This window comes from Molothrus ater, chromosome 7 (assembly GCF_012460135.2).
Source record: "Molothrus ater isolate BHLD 08-10-18 breed brown headed cowbird chromosome 7, BPBGC_Mater_1.1, whole genome shotgun sequence".
NCBI lineage: Eukaryota > Metazoa > Chordata > Aves > Passeriformes > Icteridae > Molothrus > Molothrus ater.
This window is the reverse complement of record NC_050484.2, coordinates 29,093,877-29,119,630: the sequence shown is the minus strand read 5'-3', so window position 1 is coordinate 29,119,630 and position 25,754 is coordinate 29,093,877. Positions and strand designations below refer to the sequence as shown.

Genomic DNA, 25,754 nt, shown 5'->3' with positions numbered 1-25,754 from the left:
GGCGAGGGGAGGAGACCGGGCGGAGGTAGGAGCGGGGACACGGCGGGAGCTGCGGCGGGCGCGGGGCTAATAAAAACAAAAAATAAAGACAGGAAGAAATGGAAAAAGCTCGTTGCTGGCGGTAACGGTGGGGGCAGATCTGCCGTCTTCGGAGCTCATGCATTTCCCGGTATGCCACCCCGCGATGAGCGCTGCCGGGATTAGATGGATGGTCTGGGAGCCGTAATCCCAGCCTAGTTTTCAGAACGAGCCCTTCTGTGTAAAGGAGTAAACACCGCCTCGGGCTGCTGAGTTGGTCGGTGAACAGAAGCGGTGGTGCAGCGGTGCTGTGTGTCCCTGGTTCGGAGCAGGGGCCGCAGGCACCGCGCCCGCTCCTTCACGGAGAGCGCCCGGCTTTCCCTTGGGATGCGGGGGAATCGCTGGCCTCAGCAAACACCCCTGGCTAGAGTCTGCGTTCGGCCTTGGTGCAAAATAAATGTGTATCGCTTCATTACTATGATTTGAGGGGAAAAAATAAAAAAGGAATTTGTGTGTTCTGGGATGCTTCCTAACCCTTTCAGCATTGATCCTAAATGATGCCTAAAACGCACACCGCAGGATTGCGGCCTGCCCGGGTGATGAGGGCTCTGGGCTGTCCGGGACCCCTCTTTGGGCATCTCCCGAGGCCGCCCCTTGGGCTGATCCCTGCCCGGCACACGCGGGTCTGCGCCGAACCTGCTCCCTGGAACCGAGGAGGGAAATATTCCCTGCCTGACTCCCACCGTGTGCCCGGGGATGCCGCCTTCGCAGGAGCCAGAAACTTCAGGAGCGGCCGAAACAACCTCCTCATTGATTAGCACGTTTATTATTAGCACGTTTGTTTATTGATAGGTACAGACATGACCGATCACGATGAAATTAATGAGTGAAAATAATACACTAAAAACCGGTGGTTGTAAAACACCATCGCGGTCTAAAATCCACTTAAGGAAGAAATTAGTTCCTTGTGGCTCACATAGATTTTGTGACTGAATTGCGAGGTCAAATTTACTAATGTGCTTGTTGAAAGCTGCTACAGTGGTTTAGAAAAGGGAGGAGGTGAAATCATTGCCTGTGCTATTTCCAGTCCCATATTCATTATGGTCTGGGACTGAGATGGGCAGCTCTGGATTGGGTTCCTGCTTTGGTCAAACTGTTAATTTCTAAACTCTGGCAGCCCATTTTTCCATCCAATAACTGACAAAATTATGAGGAGCTAGTAAAGGTAGGACAAACTTTAGTAGCACTTATTTGGTTTTGTAAAATAAAATATTTTTAAAAATACTTGCCTTTCTATCTTAGATGGTTGTATTCTAAGTGTTTTTATTTTATCATATATATGACAGCACTGCATGTTAGTTAATGATGCTAAATGTCCTTTATCTTAGCTGGAGAAAATGATGAAACTTTAGCGCTTCTCTCCTACTATTCTGCTTTTCTATTTTTTCTTGCTGCTAATTGGATTAAAAGCTCTTTTGGCTTCTATGGCATCCGGTGAGGAGATTACTGTCTGTGACGATGAAATAAGGTAAAAAATCAGAACTGTGATATGAGCAGATTTGGAAAGATATCCACAGTTCCAATGGTCACTTATGACTGTATCTAAACTTTAAAAATTACTTGAATAAAAGGATATCTTACCAGCTCCATTCCCCTGTGTCTGTGTGTGCAGAGTTGCATATCCGAATGATGTAGGTAGTGTTTATGAGATTAGAGACAAATCTGTTAACACAGCACTGGTCATACTATTTTTTCAAGTCTAAAAAGCTGAAACACTTTCTTTTTTGAGACCAATAAAATAATATATTTTAATGCCTACCAAGAAATAGCAGAACTGTCCAGAAGTATCTTAAAACTAAATAAAATTTTGTTACCTATTGTACTGAATTTGGAGTTGTAGAGGTTAGATGGGTAGCTGTGTCTTTGTACTGTTTGTCAAAATGAGTCTGTTTAACTGTTTATATTTTTTGATGTTTTGGCATGTCTGAATGTCTGAAAAACATGAAATTATAAGCAGTTCTGTAAGCTTATTCTTTCAAGTCTCATTTTGTATTTGCAAAAAGTGCAAATACAAAAGCAGAAGAAGCAGTAAAGCTTTGAACTGCAGACATTGGGACTTGAACTTTCAACGACAATTAATTTACTTTGTTGGTTTCTCCTTAGGTCTCGGTACAGCCATTTAGAGAAGATGACAGATTTGGTGGCTGTTTGGGAAGTAGCTTTAAGTGATGGTGTTCATAAGATTGAATTTGAACATGGGACCACTTCAGGAAAGCGTGTTGTCTATGTTGATGGAAAGGTGAAATTGCTATGTGCTCAAAATTCACTGTGATACAGATTATATAAATGCACTTCCTTGCAACACACATCACAACAAACAAAAGACTAATAAATGCAAGTGAGGTACATTCACTTAATTACCTATTCATATTCTTTTTTTCAGTTCCAATTAAGGTGTGAGTATTCATGAAGTGCTTTGCTGTCCTTGGGCAGAGGCACTCTCTGCATACAAAGCACCATGTATGCATTCATTCCCAAATAGTTGTTCAGTACTGAGCTGTCTCCTGAGTTCCAGTTCAATTTTTTTAATATTAAAACATGCACTCAGGTTTTTCAATTAATACCCTCTGTCTTTGTTTTTTTTCTACAGGAAGAAATAAGAAGAGAATGGATGTTTAAATTAGTGGGTAAAGAAACATTCACTGTTGGAGCTACTAAAACTAAAGCTGCTATTAACATTGATGCAGTCAGTGGCTTTGCATATGAATATACTTTGGAGATCAATGGAAAGAGTCTCAAGCAGTATATAGAGAACAGGTTAAAAACAACCAATACTTGGATATTGAACTTGGGAGGTACAGACTATAGAATTGTCCTAGGTAAGTAAACATTGAGTGACTACATGTTGCTGCCTTTGAATAAACTTGTGTGCATTTAGAAACTGGTAACTAAGAGAAAGCACAGTTCTGATGTAGCTCTGATGCTGTATAAAATCCTGGGGGATGTGGAAGTCTGGAATGAGATGCCAAAGACAGTCTGAAAGGTAATGGTCTTGTTATACATGTGTGAGTCTACAGGAGCATGGTCTAGATTTGGGTGGGGAGGAAGTTGGGAGGCATTACTGCTGCTGCCTCCATAGATCTGCCCTGGCAAGGCAGTTCTCCAGGTGAAGCCTGCTACAGAAATTTTACCATCATTGTGATCAAACCTCACATGGGTCTGAATTTGTTCAGCAGATAACCAGGCTTTCCTTCCAAAAATCATCAGCCATGGTCAAGAAGTCTTTATCTGAAGTGCAATAATGTTATTCCATATTTTTGATAGATTGATGAGCATCCTTTTTTCTGCATCACTTCTTATCTACAAACTTAAACTAAAACTTTCCAATGACGTTCTTTCACTTTCTTAATAGTAAGGCAATACATTGCATCTGTTCTGCCCTCCCTTTCCCAGTTACATTACAAGCAGGTGGGAGGAAGGGATCCCATGAGGAATTTGTCTGTGGCATCTAGTGGGAAAACTTCCACTTGGGCACTGCTGTATGGTTAGAGCTGGAGACAAGAGATCTCAGACTATGATTTCTTCTTAAACCTCAGAACAAAATGAACTGCCCTAAGATGAAGGGGAGCAATGAAGAAAGACAGTTTTAGACAGAAACAGTTAAGTCTTCATAGAATTTTAATCTCACTATGCTTACTGGAAAGACAAGCAGGGTTCAGCTCTCTGATGTTGTGTCAATGACAGTGTCAGTAAAGGGAATTCTACAGCAAAGTAATTTAAGGAGGATGTGCTGGGAGAAGTAAAAGAATATTCTGCTTCAACTTCAAAAAACCCCTAAGATTGATATTTAAAGTGGTACTTGGTGCTTTCAAAATATTAAGAATACAGACCGTTTGATGGATGCTAAATAATGCTGGTTTTGAATTAATTTGACCTGGAAAAAGAGAGCTTTATTGAATAACCAGCACTCAGATAATTAGCAGAAATTACTTCAGTTTTTGGTCTTGTAATTTTTTTCAGTTTAAGACTGTCAGAGTATCTCTGGCACTATTCAAAACAACACAGTGTTAATAGCCAGGGCTAGGGAGCGGTAAAAACGTATCTTCTAAGCAAAAGTTGATGACAGAGCCTCTTCTCTAGCCAGTGTGAGAGCAAGCCCTGTAGCTCAGGTGTTACAGCTACTTAGGAACTTCTTTTGGGAATAGAAAATAAAATTCAACAGTAGATTTTTAAAATTCCTAGATCCTTGTTTGTAGGGCCAAAAATAATTACCTTGCTTTTTCTACCTTGTTTTTCTTTTCCTTCACAGAAAAGGACACTATGGATGTGTGGTGCAATGGTCAAAAAATGGAAACAGCGGTATGTGGTCCTTTCCAAAGGCTCTTCCCAGGCTATGGATATATGAGCAAAGCTTGGCAGAATAAGCCCCAGAGGGGCACACTATCTCCCTTTACCTAAGAGGCCAAGGCAGCCAGGATGCTCCTGGTCTGTTCCAAATGACCTTCACTGAATTTTATAATGGGCAGTATTTCAGTTCATATGTCAAACATCTGCAAGTTAAGGATAAATGATGCTTTTCTTTAGCCTTTTCAGACAAACAAAAGAAATTTGAGTCAGTTGTGCAGGGTTTTTAGGGAGAAAACTTTCTGGTGATTGGGAAGGATTTGAGTTTGATGCAGAGTGTAGAGCCACTGCATCCAAACCTGCTTGTGATAGTTGTCACTGAAAGTTGAACACATGTAGTCTGTTATGACTCATGCTTTTTGCCATTTTGAGATGCTCCTAATACTTAGGGCTTAAGAGCCTCATTGGAACAAGTCAAATCTTTTATCTTGATCACATCTGCATTAATTTTTCAGAGCAGGCTGACAGCTAGGTGGTTTAATCTGTTTGGTGTCTTTGTGTTTTTTGATGATTTTCAATATGCACACCAGGTAGGTTTCCCCATCCTTGAAGGATGTGCCTTCTCACCGGTGGGTGTCAAAGTTTTTACTGCTGCCACAAGGAAGTCTCTGGATGAGTACAAATGGTAAAATCAACAGTTCTGCTATACCTGAGAGCAGGATGAAAAGATTCACCAAATGTTTGCTTAGTAATCAGTGGAAGAAGCCTCGTCTTCCAGTAAATCAGTGGAAGAAGCCTCATCTTCCAGTAAATCAGGACTTCTGCTCCTGATGGCTCAGCCTTTTCTACAATGTACTGAAAGCACTCTGAGGTGTCCTTGCAAGCTGTGAGTGCAGGTTTAGTGCCAAACTGTGCTTCCATTAGAGCAGCACCCATTAGTTCTGCTGTCACAAACATCATGACAAAAACACAGCCATGCCTGGGAAAATTCTGTAACAGGAAATTCCAGAACTGCAGCAGGAGATGTGTATCCAAGATACACAACTGTTGTACTTGAGTCAGGGCTCTGCTGTAGAAGGCATCCTGAATACTTCACCTTTCACTGCCACTTGAGCACAGGTTTGTGTGGCACCTACTGGCTGTGCAGCACAACTTGGCAGGGTGCTGCCTTTTCTGGTTTTGTTTACTGACGTGAATCAGTAGTATTGATTCACAAACTCCAACCTTACCATTTCTGATTGTGTGATATTTTCATTGTCATCTGATACCCACCAATCTTTAACTGCCTGAGATTCAGCAGCTTTGTTCAGCTTTCAGGCAGTCCTTGTCACAGGTACCTAAAGCTGCTGTAACTGTGGCAACTGCAAGTGATCTTGACATTGATGCATTCGAGCTTTTCATTTATTAAAATATCAAGCGTCTGTTTTTATCCTTGTCTCCTTTCTCCCAGGGTGAATTTGTGGAAGATGGGACTGAAACTCACTTCACTGTTGCTGACCACAGCTGTTGCATTAAGGCTGTCAGTAGTGGGAAACGAAAGGAAGGAATTATTCATACCCTTATTGTGGACAACAGAGAAATCCCAGAGGCTGTGGAATAGCCTCTGGTTAACTGATTAGGGTAGGACTAAGATCAGGGATTTTCAATTACTGTGGTAATTATTTTAATATGTACTACTTGGTACATCTAGTTTGTGCTGGGTTTATTTTCTAGTTTCTGTACACAAAATTATTCTTTTTGAGGACCAGATAAAAATAATTATGTACAACCTCTTATATTACCCATTTTTTAAAAAAAGTATATATATCTAGAATATATAGCATATCACTACGTGTGGAGAACACTGGTGGAACAGAAATTCTGTGTCAGGAAAAATCATGCTATAATGAAATGAAAGATAAATATTCAGTACCACTGAATGAATCCTTAACTGCAGGTGTATGTGGAGGGAAGAGAAAGCCTGTACTGGGCACAGGAGTAAGATGTTAAAAGCTTTCTCTAAAATTATTTTTTCTATTAAACTGACTATGGACCTTTTCACATATAGTTAAGGGAAATTACATAGATAATAAAAAGGTTAATCATTAAATACATAGTTACCAATACTTGTGTTACAGTATTAAATTAATACTGAGTTATGAAAACCATTCTCTATTCCCACTAGGAGCAAGATGTTACATTGTGCCAAAAATAACATTCCTTTCTGTGTTCTGGAATGTAGTTCAGAAACTCATTACTGAGTTTTTCAAAAAAGAAAATAGAAGAAAAAAATAATTCCTGCCATGAAACCCCTTTAAAAATATCTCTTGGAGCATGCTGACATAAGTACTTACCTTTGTTCAGTGCTAACAAATCTTAAATTCATAACTATGTGTTTTTATGGCAGTAATGTGTGAATCAAGAAATATGAGGAACAAGGGGACAGAAATGGAAAACAGTTGATTACTTTAATGGAATAGTTAAAATAGGAATAGACTAATTCTGTTTTCAGAACTGCAGCATAATTTCTAAGAGCAACCTTTGGACTTGAGAGCAAAACTCTTGTGTTAGAGACTCACACTACAAAACTATCTTTGAAACAGCAAGCATAGCTAATCTTAAAAATAATTTTTAAAAAAACCAAAATATGAATATATTAATCTAAAAGTTTATTTTGCAATGGTTGAAAAATATTTCCACTTGTAACCTCGGAATTCAGAATTAAACTTTTATAACTTAATTTCTCTTGCACTTGTGAATGGTTCCTAGCACTACAACTACTAGCTCAGGAGTTGCAGGTGCAGTACAAGCATCCTGGGAATCCATTAACAAATTATTTTGAAAAGTTTTATTAAATGCTAATTTCATCGGTGTGTTAGAGATCAGACTGCTCCCCATCAGCAGGCTTTCCTTGAGGAGGTTTCCAGGTACCCAAGTGCTGGACTGAATCCCCTTTTACACTGGATTTACTGTAACAGCTCTTGGGCTTTTCCGTGTATTTGCTTCAGGTCACTGCAGAAGCAATGTGGGGATTCCTGGCTACAAGGCTGACAATCTTTAAAAGATGTTGGTAAAGGTAGATTAATTGAAAAATAATTTCAAGCTGTAGCTTGAACCAGTTCTCTACTATTTTGTAACCTTTCAAAGAGATTGAATGCTGCTGAGAAATCTGAAGCTCATGTACGGTACAAATCACGTTCTTGAGACTACAGAAAAATACAAGTTACAAATAGTGACATTCATACTTTTTATTTTGAATATGTGCATCTACAGTGCTTGAAGTAACTAATAAAAAATGTACAAGCAATCATTGTAAGAAATCATGAAGTATTGCCTCATGTTTGTCATAACTGTATATAATAGCATGTCCCTAAGCAGAAAACAGCTCTCATCTGCTACATTCTCCTATCTTAAGTCAAAAGAAAACCTAAGGCGCAAAAGGCACAACCAAGATTTCTTGTGCTTCCCTGATATATGCAATTTGTCAGATTAAGAAAATGCAGTGGAAGAATGACAGCCTACACAAACATCAAGCATATAGTCACAAGCTGAAATAACTTTAAGGAATAAAGTAAATGATCAGGTATGCTAAATGTTAATGTTAAATGTTACACTGGATTTTGGAATGCTTTCCCTTCTGCTTCCATTCACAGGTAATTTTGTCCTAATCTCTTTAAGATGTTAACTTACTCTTTTGTTCACAAATATTTCAGAGAGCTTTTCAGGAAGCACTCTGACCATAGCACACTACTAAGCAAAGCATCCTCTTAAATCTAAATGCTAGACTTTGTTCTCAGAGGGTCTTCAGCATAGCTACAGTTCTGCTCTATTCCCACTGAGGATCCTGCTTTTTTCCTCCAGGAGCTACAGTGGGGAACAAGTCAGCAAATACTGTGGCAGGGCTGCAAAACCATTGAAAATGACAAAGGTCTCAGGATAGTGCAAATTATCTACTAAACTGTCATATAATGTAAAGGCATTCCCATCCAGGGCTGGTGGCATAATACAAGATGGCTGGCCTGTAGTGTATTTGCCAGTTACTACATCAGCCTCAAACACGTACATTTTAGAATCCATTTCCCATGTAGCTTTATCATTGGTCAGGTACCTCAGGTTCTTTGTAAAGTAGATGCCAGCTCCATATTTTTGTTCTGGAAAGAGAAAGAAAAATTTTCAGAAGAGAAAGCACTTAGCAGTTGGTTCTTTCAAGGTGGTAGTTCCAAGAGACTGCTGCTTGATTCTGAGTTACAAGTGATGTGACTGCTCAATGTGTGCCATCCTTTTGGAAGTTAATTTTCATGGAGTGGCTCTGATGCTTGCACTGACCTCCCACTGAAACCATGAGCAATGACAGCTGATGGCCATTCCAATTAACTGCTACTCCAGTGCTAACTGTTCATATTTATCTCTTAATGCAGTGATTGAATCATCAAAGTCTAAAGGGTTTAGACAAAATAAATACATGACTCACACTTCAGTCATCATGTACAAGGGACTCTGATAAACAATAAAAGGCAGCAAGATCTTGATAATGTAAACTACAAAAAAAAAAGCTCTGAGATCTATATGAAAAATGTCACATGAAGTGCTGTTACAGTATCAAATGGAAAAGTGGAAAGAAATTAGACCATCATCTCACTGCTTTTAAAGTTTGGAAATGTGCATGTACATTACACAGACAAAGAAAGGCAAATCTCCACTTTTTGAACAGTTTATTGCTTGAAATTCCATTCTGCAATTGACATGCAAAACATCACACACTTCACTTACTGCAGGATGAAGCACTGAATGCTTATTCTTTCCCTTTATGAAAGCATCTGTCTGCTACAATATTTCATGGATTCACAACTTTCCTCCAAGTGTACTTTACTCCAAATGGAAGCTCAAGCAATGAAATCATCTGCTGTCTCTGACCACACCTGATCTGAGCAGGGGCCTGGGCTGCATGACTCAGAAGCCCCTTCCAGCCACAGTGTTCTGTGATGCCCTTGTTGAACATGCTTTAGAGCACCAAGCTGCTGAATGCATGTTTGCAGCAGTTACATAAGGACACTGACTTTCTTTACATTGATACAACAAAATAAAACTTGGACATGGAATTACATGCATACTAATAATTCTGTCTAGTGTTTGGGCTAGGCTTGAATTCAGGCTTATCTTCCTAGAGCCTTGCTGGCTCTACAGTATCAGGAAACCTTACTGTATATAATAAAGTAAGCTCATACAAATCTAAATACAAGTAAAAACAGTTCTTATTAAGGAATGCCATTTTTTCTAATTTTAACCTGAGTTTAGTATTCAGTCACTGTTCATTTTGATTATAGATGCCAAAGCAAGTTATTACCTTCTGGTGGAGAATACATCCTGTGAAATCCAGTTTGGCAAACTGAGCAACAGAACTCAGGAGAAACATTCTGGTACAACTTTTGAGTTGCTTTGGAGCTACCATCTACTTTTTTCATTTTTTGGAATGCAGCAGATAGAAGTGGATTATTTATCTTTTCAATCTGTAAGATAAATAACAGCTTAGCATAAGCAGATGGACACTAATTATGAAATACGTAAGTGTTTTTATTAAGGCTGTGTTCTTCAATGCTTTAGCCTATAAGCATTGACCACATAGTGGACAAAGTATCTGAAGTGTGCAACTGATCCAAAGAAAAGAATCATACCACTAGCCCATGCCTCCCCCATTGAAATCACTAGGAATATTTCCTGGTGTACTGACTTTCAGTACTTGAGTTGTGCTGAAGAGATTCAGTCCACCTGCTGTTCAGTAAAGCAGTGATACCCAAGTATGATTCCAGCTTTAACACATAATCACATCAGAAATGGCACATTTTTAGTGTCAAGCTCACAAAAAGAAAACAGACACTGAATTAGTGTCCTGGAATACTGTACTTAATTTACCCTACCAATCTCATATTTCTCTAGAATTCTATAAAGGGGCATTTGAAGCATGAAGTATGAGGGAGAACATACAGTACAATTAAAAAGAGTTCTCAGAATATAATCGCTTTTTTGAGTGACTATTTGCATTATGTTTAAAATACTATTAATTCAGATTAAAGACTGGATCTGTTTTAAGGATGAGATTGATTTGATCTTAATTTTTAAAAGCAATGCATTGAAATAGTTAATCTGAATTTTTTACGCTTATATGAAATATGTTAGTTCAAATATATGAGCTGAGATACAGTTTCTCCATGAATATCCTCTTTACCCTGAGAACACGAAGTCCAGCTCTTTCAAACTCTTTCTGTCTGTCTTTAAACTCCTGGAGGTGGCAGTCTACCATCGAAATCAGGATGTTGTCAGTGGTACTTGTCATGTGAAAGTCTCCTGAAAGCTGGCCTGCTTCTGCTTGGCCTGGATAAGAATAAGGGAGCAAAATTTTCATATATTGTAATGCCTGAAGCAAAGGCAAGGGAGGCAGATCCGCTAGTTCAGCTGGTGGTTTAATTAGGAACAAAGAACGTTAAATATTCTCTGAAGTAATGTCAGAGGCTAATATTGAGAGGGACTAGTAGATACATACAAAAATGTATGTAAATGTATTTTGTTTTTCTGCATTTATTATAAAGAAACCAGGAGAGAAGAAACTAAAGAAAAGCAATTTATGATCTCCATGACACCTCTTCACAGCCAAGCTTTCAAATAAAGGTATCTATCTTGAATGATTATCAAAACACAAATTAAAATTGATCACTCAGTAGCTTTCTGTAATGCCATTAGTTGTATCAATTGTTCATGACAGCTCTGCAGAACAAGTCTACTGCTGAGCCCTGCAACAGTGGTCCAGCTGTAGCCAGCGAGAGCTCAGCAAAGGTGTGTGTTAATTAAGTGCAAATTTTGTAAATCTCCAGTGGCCAGGCTTTAGAGTGAAGGTATCCTGGAGGGAGCTCCACTACAGCTAGATATACATCATGGCCAGCCCCTGTATAAACTGTGTCCTACTGGGAATACTGCCAAGTGAGAGACCACGGCTAACAAATGGTCTTCCAGGGGCTCGCATGGTGAAAGTACAGGGATATCAGTAATTAAAGCAATACTCAGTATGTGTGTGTGAACTGAATGCATCTCTGTCCACTCTCAGCAATACAAAGATATATGTTGCTTCATACTTAACCTTGTTTAGGCACTTATTTACTTAATTAGTGTTTAGGCACTATTTACTTTACATACATATTGAGTAGAGCAGTTTCTCTTGTTCAGCAATAGTCTTCTCTTGCACACGAAGCAGTAATTCTTCAGCTGCAAGCACTGTATCAATCAAAACATCAGGAGGGCCCTGAAGTTCCAGTTTTGCTCGTCCATCTCTCACTTCTTCTGACACACATACACTGGAAGGCTGGTGTCGAGAGAGTTCTGCAAACTCCTCTTTACCAAGGCAAAAAATGTAGTTGTTTTTAATAACAGCATGGGAACCTTCCTGAATTTTCATTACTTGTTGGAGCCAGGATTCTGCTGCTCCCAGTGCTGTGGGCGTGCACCCTCTAAGTTCAACCACAGGTTCACTGCTTGCAGGCTCTTTTGCAGTCTGACTGCCTGACTCTGTACCTAGAAGATATATATTTTTTAATACAAGTGCATTGAAAGAGAGAGAAGCTTTCAAGGGCTGACATAAATTCCTACTTGTAATCCCAGCTGTACAGTGCAAGAAACACACTACTCTTCTGGTATGCTCAAAAAAGAGATTAGCTATAAAGAGGTAAGGTTTCCAGGATACACACACACATATGGAGAATTTATCTGCCTTTCACTAAATTACTTCCAACAAATTAGGCAATGACAATGGGTTTTAAGTCTTAAAAGGGACTGTGCAGTTCCATTCCCATAAATGTAAAAATATGAAGTGCTCATGAGTTTTTGCTTCCACCTCTCCCCAAGACACATATGTAAATACTAAGTTCCCTATTTTCAAGGGAATTCTGTGATTACAGATTCTCAAATTGGGAGTACTCATTTACATGAAATGCCCTTTTTGTTCATTACTTACCCAAAGGATCACTTCTGTTTTCCAGCTTGTATTTTGCTGAATAAAATTTTCTCAGGACAACCTTGAAAGATAAAAGTTTAGGAGCAGTTTGCAATTTCTAATCAAATATGCAATTAATATCTTCAAAACACTGTTAGACGAGCAGTTTACACCCCCACCCCTGATTCTGAAATAGTTAACACTGGCATTTGTCAGCTTTTCCCAAAATGTTATTCCTGACAATATCAAACGCATTCCTGTTCTTCTGCATCTCCTAAGGTAACACACCTTACACACTGAGTGGCACCTTTACCAACTCCTTGTGGTTGTGGCCTATGTCATGCTACCACATAAGATAAAGGTGTTCATTACTTGCATTTTAATGCTGATTTATCTTTACTCAGTTTTAAAATCCAGACTATTCTCCTGCCTGTCTATTTGAAAAGCTTCTATTCTGTTAGCTCATATATGTTGATAGTGTTTTGCCTTCAGAGCTCCATACAAAAAACCAAAACTAACTGTAAATATTTCCTAAGGAGGAATGTTTGTTCCTTAATGAGTTAAGAGTAACTCTTTCTTATACATTCACTGACAGACATGAGAATTTTAAAGTTCTCTCCCCTTTTTATCAGACTACAGGCTGAAGACTTCTAGTTTAGTGAGGAGAAAATAAGTATTTACAAAGATTGAGTATCTGTTAATGAGAGTAATAGTTTCACAAAGGGACCTGCTGCTCACAATCGTTGTTAGTACAGAACAGACTATCATCATTTTTAGTCATCTATGGAAATACTTTTAGAGTTTTCTGTCTTCCTTATGGGTAGTTAACAACAAATTGGTTACCTCATAGGCAGCACGGTCACCTGGGCAAATGACAAACTGCACTTCTCTCTTCTTTTTAGGATATGCCCTGGCAAAATTTAAAACTGCTTCAATCATGGTGTCTGCCACTGTGTCAATAGGCAGCTTTCGTGACCAATTTATTGGAAAAGAAACTGAGTATCCCTGAAAGTGACCCAGGCATCTTTTCACTGCATCCTTCAATTCCTGCAGGAAAAACAAAGTCTTTCAGTCCTCACATCACCCAACATGAAAATCCACTGAGATCCAAAGTAAGTGATCATCACCTCAAGCTGTAACACTGGGTGCTGGTATTGCAATACCACATGCAGGACAAATGTAGAGAGCAGAGGACGCGTTTTCATTATAAGGGGCTCCTTCAAATGTGTTGGATGTCTAAGATGATGCTGAATTTCCCTCTGAAAAGCTGGATCCTCTTTTTCCAGCAGTCTTGAAGATTGAGAGGAAAGCTCATTCCTGGCATTCATGAGGTTAATAATAGCTGTATTCTGCAAGGAAAGGGTGCAAATTTCAGTGTACTGCAAACTGACTATTTGCAAGCCTTGCTATTATAGAGAGCATTTTTTCTAAGCACAATTCCTGTACAGAGGCCTGACTGACACAGATCAGCTGCTTGAATTTTTCTACTACTACTAGAGCACTGGAATACATCAAAGTATGCACTTTGCAGTGGCAGTTCAGGAACCAACAGTGTGCACAAAGCTGTTCCAGTCATCAAGAGTGCACTGAACAGAATTATTACTCTCACTATCTAAGTGACCCCCGTGCCAGTTATCAGCAGGAGAGAACTATGGATGTGGCTGTCATCCCAGCCTTAGGGTAGCAAGGACACATCACCAAATAGCAGTGTCAGTACACATAAGGGAACTGCAAAGCTATGATTGTTTCCAATACAAATTGTTTCCAGTGGAAAAAGCAGATTCCCATAGTAGGTGCCCTGTATTTCAAATATCAAAAACAAAAAAAAACTTGTTTACAGAATGCTGATAACAGCATTCTGTAAACCTTAATTGTTGAATATTATCTAAAGACACAAGAACATGTTTTCTTCATGGTCTTGAGGGCATGTGCATCTTTCAATGCTGTAGAACTGGTTAATAAAATTCCCTGCAAGGTCAACTTGGGGAATTCCAGCTTTGGAATCCTTTGTTCTTACACCAAAAAAACAAACTTCCTTTTAAATTATATCACTTCTTTAAAATAAAAATGTATTTATTTTTAAGATATAGTATTTGCTAAAAGTTAATGCCATTCCTGTGATGTACCTTGCAGTCTAAGAGCTCTGTTGAATTCCTGTGACTGAGGTAATCTATTTTGCATCAGATTTTCTAGCTAAAAAGTTATTCAATTTAAGTAATGCTCTATTCAAAGGTAAGGTGCACATCATCTGTGTAAGTTATTTTCTGCTGTTTCAGTGTTTGCTGAATAATTCCAGTAATCGGAGTTATGAGAACATAAATTATAAGAAAAAAGGCAAGGCAGGAAATAAGAGAATGCTTCTATGGAGTACATTATAAAATGTGAACTCCTACATAAGAAGAAGACAAACTTTAACACAGAGATGTATTATTGAATCATTCAATCTTTAGCTGCTTCCTGTTATAACAGCATGTATACAAAAACAAAATAAAAACATTCTAAAGTTCAACACCCATTTAGACAAAAACCAACTCCTTGCTACTATGATTTAATTACCACATGCAAGTTCTCGTCAAACTGAGAAGAAAACCATTTAGTGGACTGATACAAAATGTGTTCTGAACTCTTGGGCTCCAAATCCTGCAAAGACTTGGAGGCAGCAGCATGTTTCACAAATGACAGGACAGACTTACCTTCAGATCTTCGGGGTGTTGTTCTATGATGCGCATGCGAATGTTTTTATGTACGAGGTAAGGTGAGCTTAGTGAAGCTGGCACAGCGTCTTCAAGTGAGCTGGTATCACCCAGAAACTGTTCACAGGCCTTCTTTATTGCTGCCACTGTGGACTCCTCAATGTTCACCAGGCGGATTTCCCTGAGACAGCCTGGTGGACTTGTCTCAACAAATTTCTTTACAGCCATTACAATCACTTTAGAACACAAATCAACTGGGAAGGCACAGACACCTGAACTCACTGCTGGGATAGCCACGGACTTTAAAGCTATTGCTGGAGCACTAACATAATGCAGAACCTTCCAAATAACATTGTGAAGTAGATGACAACATCTTTCCTTTTCGCGAATATCCCACCTTGGACCAACTGCATGAATAATTATCTTACAAGGAAGCCTCCCTCCCCCTGTAACTGCTATTTCACCAACTTTGACTTCTCCACACCTATGAACATAAAGCTTGCTTTCCTTTTCTATTTCTGGCCCTCCAGCCTTTACAAGGGCAAGAGCAAGACCTCCTCCATGGTCAAGATACCCATTGGCTGCATTCACCACAGCATCGACCTTGTGTCTTGTGAGATCATCCTTATAAACACAAACGTCAATGCCTGACTTTACTGTTTTCCTGTATACTTCACCAGTGCTTTTTGCTGCTTTTCTGAAGGCCAATGTACAAGCAAACCTTTTGAAAAGGAGATTATTTAGACAGTTTTCTCTTCTCTTAAGAGCTTCATAGGCATCTTTACTGATGGGCATCATCGAATTGACCTCATCCATTACGATGTTTGACCCTAGGATACAGAATATAGAGTGAAATAGAAGGTATTACTATCAAAACATTATTTTTATCTAGAAGTGTGGTTTATAGCTCTCAATTTTATCCTACTGTCATTGCTAAACAATATTTTTTACACACTCTAATCTTTTCTCTCCCCTTTTCAGAGATTTAGAGAACACAAGGAGATTCATTTAACTGTGCCACAGAAATCTTATACTGAGTTTTAATTCTGTGAGTCTCATTAGTCTGCACTTAAAGCCCACAAGCAAGTTCCTTCTTTGTATGGAACTTCGGATGAACTCAGAAAGGCTTTTAAAAGCACATTTTTAAGGAACAGTTTTTACAGTATTACTATGGCTATACAGCCCTCTCCTGGCAGATGTCAGCAGTACTATACTACAGCAGTTATGTTAATTAGTTTAAATCAATTTGTGTGAGTTTAGTTGAACTTTCCTCCGGGGTATGCTACCTGCTTGTAAAAAGTCAGACGTTTTGCACTTATAAAGTATACATGCCAACTCATTAAAAGACTTCTGAGCTCTTGCTTTTAAAAGAGAAATGCAAGAAAGTCCTGTTGAAGTAATTAATAATAATGTTGATTCATAACCGTGTCTATTTCACATTAATTATGAATTTCAGGTTGCTTTTGGCTTTTGTTTTCCAGTTTGCTGGCAGTAGCTGTCAGTTTTCAACTTACATACAAATACACACTTCGCAGATGGCTAAACGAGAGGCTTACCTAAAGCGGGCGTCCCTCTGAGGAAATCTGACAAGTAACTCTATTGTAACAAAAGGAGACAAAAAGGAAAAGAGAAAGTTAATGTTACAAACAATAAAGTACGTGAGCTGCCATCCTACAGGAGAGATTCTGTTGCAAATCAAACCAGCACCAACTTTTCAAACATCTATACGAAGTTTTCTAGTTTTCTAGTGTTTAAAATGCTGCTCGGAGCTGCGGGAGCTCTGCGGTGAAGTTACCCTCAGATTCCTTCGGCTCCGACTAACTCTCAGGAGTGAGAGGCCGGGCGGAGCCATTCCCGAGCGCTGGGCCAGAGGAAGGGACTGTTCCGTTCCCCTCAGCCCCGCCGGGAGCTCCCGCCGCACCCAGACCCCTGAGGCAGCCGCCGCCCCGGGCCCCTGTCCCCTTGCCCCGCTCCTCTACCTGGACGACCCCCATCTCGCTCAGGGCGGATCCTCAGCGCTCGGAGCTGCGGGCGGAGCGGGCAACGAAAGCGAAAGCGAGCGGCGGAGCGGGAAACGAAAGCGAAAGCGGGCGGTGGGGTGGAGTGATGGCGGCCGCGCCGCTGCTGGTGCGGGTGAGCCCTGCGCCCGCCGTCGCCGAGAGGGCGATTGTCAAGCTCCAGAAATACTTCCAGTCGGGAAAGCAGTCGGGGGGCGGCGAGTGCAGCGTGCGCCCGGGCCCCGAGACCGGCACCTACTGGGTGGACTTCTGTAAGGAGCAAGGTACGGGGCGGGCGTGCGGGGCGGCTGTGAGTGGACTGGAAATGGCCGCCAGGCACCATTTAGTGTCCCTGGGCAGGGCGGCTCTAGGGCCGCTGGTGACCATCACGTTTGCAGATAACTTTATCAGCCCTATCTGCCTTTGTCCAAATTCAGAAAGGGTCTCATTAATGCATATAAATATCCTAAGGGCGTGCCAGACTTTTCGGTGGTAGCCAGCGACAGGACAAGGAGCAGAGGGCATAAAATACAAGAACTTTCACCTTAACATGAGGAAGAATTTCTTTACATCGAGGGCAGAGCAGTAGGACAGGCTACCCAGGAGGTTGTGGCGTCTCTGTCTCTCGACACATTCCGGATGACCCTGCCTTTCCCCTGGGATTGGGTGGGATGATCTCCACAGGTTCCTTCCAGCCATAACAGTTCTGTGATTCTGTCATTCTGAAATTACCACAGATAGGGAGCGTGTGGAATCCCGCTCAAAACACACCTTGGAATTGGATGCAAGATGCTGCGAGATAGTCATCCTGCCGGGAGAAGGGGAGCCGGGCAAGAGCCGGGTTACAGCGCACGCCTCTGCCAGCTACAGCACAGTCACTGCCGGCCCTTCCCTGCCCCAGCAGCAGCAGTGGGACAACGGTGGCTATGGGGCCACAGCAAAGGAAGACCTTACCAAAAAGGTACATCACAAACAGCAATGTCACAACCTGCCCTGCTTGTAGTTCCGTGAGTTCTTTATGTTGCACTTAAATATTTTGTGCTGAAAAAAATGTCAGTTATGTGATCTTAGATAATGAAATGGGGGCCAGGAGTGACATTTGAGTGCCGGACCAGAGGTCAATCTACACATGTTTACAGGCAGCATGTTTTCCAGCCTGACTCTGGCAGGTGCCAGCTACTATTCCCCAAAGCAGCACTCTAGCAGGTTTCACGAGGTAGTATGCACCAAGGGCTGCTCTCAAAAGGTAGAAGAATTGTCTGAGATTTGGATCCTTTCCACCTGCACCTACTCTTCCACCTACCTTTCACCTACTCTTTCCAGCTTTCCACCTACTCTTTCAACATGGTTTGCACCTTGAGGCAACCCTAATTATCTCCATCTCTTCAGCATTAAAAAAGTCTGCTGTGATGTGATGTAGCACCGCAAACATGATTTCAGACACTTTGAACTAAAAGTTACACAGAAAAGATCAGCTGTGTTTAGGGATATGGACAGGGCAACATGGTGTGGATGTGGCTCTGCCAAGACACTGATATCTGGCTCAGAGGGCTTTACCCTGTTTTGTTTGGTAACATAGGTGTAGCTTTTGAAGTATAGCATGTGCTAACATAGTGTTTACCTGGCATCTATACTGCAAATTTCCCTGTCCTTCTGTCTGTGTGAAGTACAGAAGGGAATGTGTTCGTTATTATTTTTCAGAATCCTGTTTTCTGCCCTAACTCTTCAAGTTATTAAAGCATGACTTCTGGGAAAATTTTAAAGAAAGATAATGAGTGAAAACTAGAGAGTCTAATATTAATAAGAACAATAAAATATAACTTACAAGTCATGTTTAAACATGTTATGTCTGTGTAACCTGGCTCTAAGGGGATAGACAGATTCTTTTGGGGATCCTTGGCACAATAACAATGATGTAGTTACGCTAAGCTGTGGTTACAATGATGCCTCAGGTTTTAGCTTTTATGTTTTTCAGATTCTGTACTGCTTTAGTGTGTAGTTCTGAGCTTCATATTAGGGGATAGTAAGCTCTCTTCACAGAGTAGGGAGACAAAGCAATTCCTTCTCAAACTGGGGACCAAGGACAAATGATCCAAATTTCAGGCCCAAGAGCATAAACAACAGTGGACTATAAGTGGAACAATTAACTCCAATATGCAAATGGACCAGAACTTACTAAAGTGTGAGACCTCATGACTGGTCATCCATTTTGTGACCACTTTGGGTTCACCTTGGGTGTAGCCCTGGCTGGGCTCTTGTGCTGCCCAAGGTGTATCCACTGAGGTCTTTCAATAAATGCCTACTTTATTCTTTACCTCCATCTAGTCTCTGTTCTAGGTCAGCCTTCACAAGGCATCAACAATTAAAGCTTTTTGCTTTTTAAAAAGCATAGAGTTAATGATCAGAATACCACAGTATTTCTACAAGCAAAATCAGTGTAGGACAGTTTTGTAAGTAGTGTAGCACTGTGCTTGATAGCACAGCTCAGCTTATGATTTCTAGTCACCTGGACCCTCTGCAAATCATGTCATATCTTAATACTTGGGTTGCTGTATTGATAGAACAATCACAATCTAGACTTGAAAACACATAAAAGCACCTGGGTCATCCAGTCAGTCCTCAAAGGAAGCAGAGAGCAATGGATGTCTCCCTGGCCACCAAGAGGTCCTATGGGTTTCACTGTCCAGCCACAGTTGTGGTCTGCATTCCCAGTTAGGAATTGTAACTGGTTGATCTTGTAGGCAGATTAAACCTGCCTGCTGTGGGATGGGGTCAGCAGCACCTGGTGGGGAGGGTGCCTGGGACCTTTGAGGGCAGTAAGGAGATCACCAGTCAGTCTGGTGTCCAGAAATCTTGAGGGTGGTAGGGAGGGAAAGAAAAAGTCTGTTTGCTTTGTCTACTTGGTGCACAAGACTTCTAGGGCCTGGTAATGATGGGAAAAGGGTGTAACAAACAATGAGCTCAGCCACAGAGGTTGCCTGCCTGTAGTTATGCTCACCCTGTTGTCAGAGGTTGGATCAGGGAGTGCTGGTCACAGTCTCAGCCTAAATAGCAGAGTTACTGTCTTTCCTCCTGCAGTGCTGGTGACATTAGGGCATTTCATTTTTGCTGCTGACTTACAAGCAGATTGTGTTATTTGCCTGTTTGTACTGTTAGTGTATGTGACATAAAAGAAATAATGTGTGCAAACTTGTTTGTAGTAATCTGGCACTACTGGGATGGACAGAGCTTCTCCCTGCTGAAAATACAGAAGTAGCAAGCAGAGAACCTCAGAGAAAACTAATGTTGATGTATTCTTGTCTTTTCTGTAGATATTTCTTACAGTATCTGCTACTTTGAATACCAGTATGTTCACTGAAGACCAAAGGGACAAAATTAGCATTATGTGTCCAAACTTAAAGAGAGAAGGAAGCCCTGGTGTGGATGGCTCTGAGAAATTGACAGGAGATTTTACAGATATTGAAAAAGCTTATCACTACTTTGAAGATATCCTTGCAGGCAAAGACCCAAACCATGATTTTTCACATTCCGAATGTAAGAATGGTTTGAAAGACGAAAGTGGCCTGAATACTGAAGAAATAGTTGAGTTTACACTTGAGACACCTCTCTATGAATATTTTATTCATACCCACAAAGAGGAAATGAAAGAACTAAATGAAAGGTTTGGAGCATGTATGAGAATTAAAGGTCACGATGAGCATAGCACATTCATATACATATCTTCCAATCAAAGTCCTGAATTGTTACAAGAAGCTCGTAACTCTTTTATCGAAATCTTCCAGGAAGCTACAAGAGATCTGACACAGGAAAAAGTTCCCATAACAAAGAGTGACACATTAGAAGAGACAATAGTAAAATTAAATGAAAAGTTTAGAAATCTTCTTACTAAAGAGGAAGGGAATCAGTTGCTACTCCGAGGTCCAAGGAGAGAGATTTTAGCTGCCCAAAAATTTCTAGCAGGGGAAGGTAAGAACAGCCAAGCTGAAAAGAATATGAAAATATCATCTCAATGGTACAAATACAGGGATGGAATTGAAGTTGATGCTTCGGTGTTTAAATTGTTGGAAACCATACTAAGCAAAGAAATTGAAAACATAAATGGCAAATTTGATACTCTGGTAGAAATAAAAGAGAAGTCATATGGCCAGAAGGCCATAATATTTAGGCCTAAATCTGAAACTTCTGATATGTCATCACATGCTACTGAAAGTTTCATCAGTGCATTTCAGAGTGCCTTTGCAATGTTAGGAGAAAAAGTCATCAGCATGAAGCTTTCAGAATATCAGAAGACAACTTTAAGTGCGCTACCTAATGCTAAGAAATTTGAAGATCTTAATGTAAAACTTCAGAAGAATGAAGTTGCTGAAAAGTACATGAAGGGATCCCTTCTTAACATTGAAGGGATGCAAACTAGAAATAGGGCACCACTGTCCTCTGAGCTCAGCTCTCAAGAAGCTACAGGAGCATCTAAGAAGTCCAGTGTTAGGCAAAATAATAACCTTTCTTCTGAAGGACAGACTCAGGCAAAGACAGAAAAAAAAGAAGATGATGAATGTCCAATTTGCAGGGACAAAATTGAAAATAAAGAAATATTAGAAAAGTGCAAACATGCATTTTGCAAAACTTGCATTGACATAGCCATGGCTTATAAACAAGCTTGTCCAGTTTGTAATGCTGTCTGTGGAGTCCTGATAGGAGACCAACCAGAGGGAACAATGTCAACTACAACAATCAGTTCGTCTCTTCCTGGTTATCCCAATTGTGGCACCATTCAAATTGACTATGATATGAATGGTGGTATTCAAACTGTAAGTATACCTAAATATTTCTTAAAGATATTTTTCCCACAACAAAACCTATATTGAATACAAAATTAATTTCCCATTACTTGAATGCATGCTCAGGGAGGACATTTCTTTATTTTGTACAAATCTGCAAGTGTTTAATTCAATATTTTTGGGCGTGATTAAGTAAATACAGTAGGAATGAAATAGTCACATGATCAGCCTCCATTTTATATGCACCAGGACAGAGATGCCTGTCTTTAATTTGTACAGTGGGAGTAACTGAACTGAAATCTATGCAGTGATATCATATAAGCAAAGTATAATGAGAATTTCTGGGATGTTCTCTTTGCTGTGGACACCAATGGACAAAAATGAATAGTGGGCTGGTTTGGTGAGAGCTTTCCAGGTGAGAAATCTCCTTATGTTATGTGCCTGGATTCGTGACTAGGACTGAGAATGGAGTAAATTAAAAAGTGACGGGTGCAGCACCATGCATTTGGGAGAGAAAAGAGGGAAAAACAAATTTAAAACTAACAATGGGTGCATGAGTGATGACAAGAAAGTGTGAATGCAATTTGTACGAAATAAAGTATCTAAAGAGAAAAAACTCAGAATTAGTTATCAGTCATGCTATGTCCTTCTGAATGATTTATGATATACAATGTGGGTTTGTTTTGTTTTTCTACAAAACAGAGCAGCCACCCAAACCCAGGGCAGGCTTATGGGCCAGCTCACCGAAGAGCGTATTTACCTGACAATGAGGAAGGGCGAGAAATTCTGCAGCTCCTCAGAAGGGCCTTTAAACAAAAATTGATTTTCACAGTGGGGCAGTCACATACAACTGGTGCACAAAATGTTATCACATGGAATGATATTCACCACAAAACTGCCATGGTGGGAGGACCTACCCAGTAAGTATCTTGTCTTTATGCAATACTGTTGTTATTCAGATGTGTCAGGAAGACTGCCTTGAGTATCTTCCACATTTAGAGCTTTCAGATTTTGTCACTAACAGAGTGATTGTGGAATGCCCTATGGATCCAGATGTTAATCACCATATTTGGACAGTTGGAACAAGGATGAGCTTAGTGTTCTGCTGCCCCTCAGACTACTCATTCATCACTGAGTTTGTAAGGCACTTAGTTAATAACTGCTTTGATTAGAACCTACAGGATAACAAGCTTTTGATGACACCTAAGGTTGGACTCCTGATCTATGCCTCTCCTGTTATCTGCTGTTCTGCACCAGGAGGTGCTGGTCCATTATGATCCTGGTAAAGATGGCACTCATCATGTTGTAAAACATGATTTGAAATTCTGCTTAACAGAGCTAACAGCAGGCAGTGAGATTGTAGTGCAGATATGGTTGTGTCCTTTTAGATGCTAGGAGCCAGGAATTGTGCAGCACTTGGTGGGTCAGAGCACAGGACACAGTGCCAGCCCCAGCCATAAAAAGGGTTATCCCATTTTGGCCGTTCAAGCTGTCAGAGGATTTTCTGAGTGAGTAGATGACCGCCCTATCCAGTATTTCTTGAGAACTTGCTGCACTTAAATGAAAGGAGCAATCACCAGAACAGAGTGTGAACTGCCTGCAGCAGAGACAAGAGGGACCAATCCTTTCAAACTTGTTTCAGCCTCTAAGGGGTAGGTGGTGTCTTGCAAGCTCTAAAGGGTGGTGTCTAGATCCTCCTGACTGGGCTAGGATCATTAAAAGAGCAAAAAGTATCAGTTTTACTTTATCCTTCACTCTGTACAAATCCTCTCTCTTGCTTATCACGTGCTTCGTATGCAGTTCTGGTGTTGCACTACTTCAAGTCCAGAGGTGCCATTGTCTTTCTGATTTGAAGGCTCACTTGGATATGCTTCAGGTCTGATTTTCTTTTTAAAAGATACATACCCAAACGCCCTATCATTTTGAAAGGAGACCCCAGGCAGCTTTGAAAATCAAGTTCTTAGTATCAATTTGGACAACAAAATGTAGCAGCTCCTTAAGTTTGTAGCTTTATGCTGTCTGTATCGCTTCTGTGACTGGCAATATGGGTCTGTTTTCTCTCTAGGGCAAGAACTGCATAAAATTTGTGAAGAGATTTCTAAAAAGACTTTGATGAGATGGTTTTGTAGAATTATCAAGTGCTTCATTACAGAAATAGCCCAAACTATTCTTCTCTTCTTCTCCTAGGTTTGGTTACCCAGATTCTTCTTATCTGCAGCGTGTTCGATCAGAATTGAAAGCGAAAGGAATTGAATAAGGAAATCTATCAACTCTCAACTCTTAAGTGCAATGACTAAACATACAGCACTTAATGTACTATTCAAGCTCTGAGGGAAGTTGCTTTGTTTAACTACACTACCTAAATCGCTTGTATTTCACAGTTAGCTAAGAAAAGTAATCTTTTCTCATCAAACAATGTAGGTTCTTTTCACAAATCATTTACTTCCTTATATATGTAGCCTTTACAAAATTTGGTTCTTGGGAGTGTAGTATCAGTACTGTTTGCACTTTGTGTATCTTGCTTTACTAGCAAATCTAATCGGCCCTTTTCCCCACAACTCTCCAGTCTGATTTCCAAAACCCCTTAGATCCACTACTTTTATTAGATGAAACACTTCTCTTGGCTTTGCATTATGATGTCTATCAGCATGGCTGGCATTATGTAACCTAATCTAATCTAAATCTAAAATTTGTATGCAAATTTGTATGCAAATATGTAATCTAATCTAAAATTTGTATACAGCTATAACAGTGTTAGCTATGATAAGGTTATGGACTTTTGCTTCTTTTCACGGTAGATATTGCCTTAGTGATTTGGGTTTTGCATGTGAAATTAGCCATGGATCATGTACAGGTGGGTACATGGATGCTCAGCTCTGCAGAAGTGCTGAATACTGAGAGCTGTGTTGGAGCAAACGGGAAGTAACAGTGTCTGTGTCCATGTCTGATAGTGGGCTCCTGGTTCTTTGCCTGCCATTGTGCTTAAACTTAAATACAACTTTAAAATCAGTTTTTCAACTATAAAACTGTATTCTTTCAATTGCATCCAATATAGGTTTAAATTGTGTCATAAAGATACTCTGCAGTGCCTAAATAACCTGCTAATTACCTGTGTGGTGGTATGTCACACAGACATGATGTTTAGTAAGTTGAACCATTTCTTTAAGGCTACTGAGGACAACTAATAAAGAAAATATAAAAATACCATGTGTGTTTCTAATGTACGGGTTTTTCCTCCTTTTTGCAAGACATAAAGCTGTATATATTTTTTAGATTTAGGAGCACCATGTTTTGGGGCAGTTTGGACTCCATGCCACCCCCCTTCTTTAAAATGTATTACTTTATTGTTTTTTATTATTTTAAGATTCCCACATTGTGAATAGGCACTACAACTTTGCCACCTTGACTTTCAGATTTAGTAGGAGTGGGCACTGTTTGGTTTCAGTGTGGGTTGGGATGTCTTTCCAGCCTTGGTTTTGTGTTACTGTATTTATATTTTACCGTATTCATGCAGTCAAATAGCAGAGGATGCAGTAAAATACCAACACTCCAGTTGTTTCCAAGTGACTGAGCTTTTCTGCACATGGAAACAAGCTGTCACTTGGGACAGTGCATTAGGAAATAACAGAGAAATAAGTTGCCCACCAAGAAACAAAGGCATCCCCTTGAGTCATTCAGCAGAGTATCTGATGAAACCTAGGCTTAGCTGGATGCTTATAATTTTTAATGACATTTATTTATCCAATTCTTAAATGAATGTTCAGTGAAATTAGGGGGGGAAAACTTCATTTATCTGCTATTTTGGTGTCCCATATTTGGCCACAAGGGTAAATACACAGCACAAAATAGCTGAAAACAAACCTTTGCAAGAGAAACTCCTGAGCACTCGGTTGAAAACTCAGCTAGCAGAAAAGTTGGTCTGAAGTAAACACCCATTGCAACCTTCCACGGTTGTGGAAGCATCTCT

At 40.2% G+C, this 25,754-nt stretch overlaps 3 protein-coding genes across 6 annotated transcripts; 2 read left to right on the top strand and 1 right to left on the bottom strand.

The window, feature by feature from the left end:
* Positions 1 to 6: 6 nt before the first annotated feature.
* Positions 7 to 7,664, top strand: FAIM (Fas apoptotic inhibitory molecule). 4 transcript variants are annotated; one of them, XM_036387066.2, is made up of 6 exons: positions 7 to 25; positions 1,489 to 1,546; positions 2,182 to 2,317; positions 2,669 to 2,897; positions 4,328 to 4,377; positions 5,813 to 7,664. In XM_036387066.2, the coding sequence occupies exons 2-6, from the start codon at positions 1,503 to 1,505 to the stop codon at positions 5,960 to 5,962; spliced, it is 609 nt and encodes a 202-aa protein (XP_036242959.1). In that variant the 5' UTR covers positions 7 to 25; positions 1,489 to 1,502; the 3' UTR covers positions 5,963 to 7,664. The 4 variants fall into 4 exon arrangements, with proteins under 4 accessions (XP_036242959.1, XP_036242961.1, XP_036242958.1 ...); XM_036387065.2 differs by lacking the exon at positions 7 to 25 and adding an exon at positions 36 to 169; XM_036387068.2 differs by lacking the exon at positions 1,489 to 1,546.
* On the bottom strand, positions 7,575 to 17,175 carry PARP9 (poly(ADP-ribose) polymerase family member 9). Its single transcript, XM_036387057.1, has 10 exons — positions 16,992 to 17,175; positions 16,569 to 16,608; positions 15,013 to 15,842; positions 13,447 to 13,668; positions 13,163 to 13,366; positions 12,341 to 12,401; positions 11,527 to 11,901; positions 10,565 to 10,710; positions 9,686 to 9,848; positions 7,575 to 8,492 (listed from the first exon to the last, which is right to left on the bottom strand). The coding sequence occupies exons 1-10, from the start codon at positions 17,004 to 17,006 to the stop codon at positions 8,206 to 8,208; spliced, it is 2,343 nt and encodes a 780-aa protein (XP_036242950.1). The 5' UTR covers positions 17,007 to 17,175; the 3' UTR covers positions 7,575 to 8,205.
* Positions 16,998 to 24,992, top strand: DTX3L (deltex E3 ubiquitin ligase 3L). Its single transcript, XM_036387058.2, has 5 exons — positions 16,998 to 17,293; positions 17,747 to 17,970; positions 20,321 to 21,817; positions 22,490 to 22,707; positions 23,975 to 24,992. The coding sequence occupies exons 1-5, from the start codon at positions 17,119 to 17,121 to the stop codon at positions 24,042 to 24,044; spliced, it is 2,184 nt and encodes a 727-aa protein (XP_036242951.1). The 5' UTR covers positions 16,998 to 17,118; the 3' UTR covers positions 24,045 to 24,992.
* Positions 24,993 to 25,754: the final 762 nt, after the last annotated feature.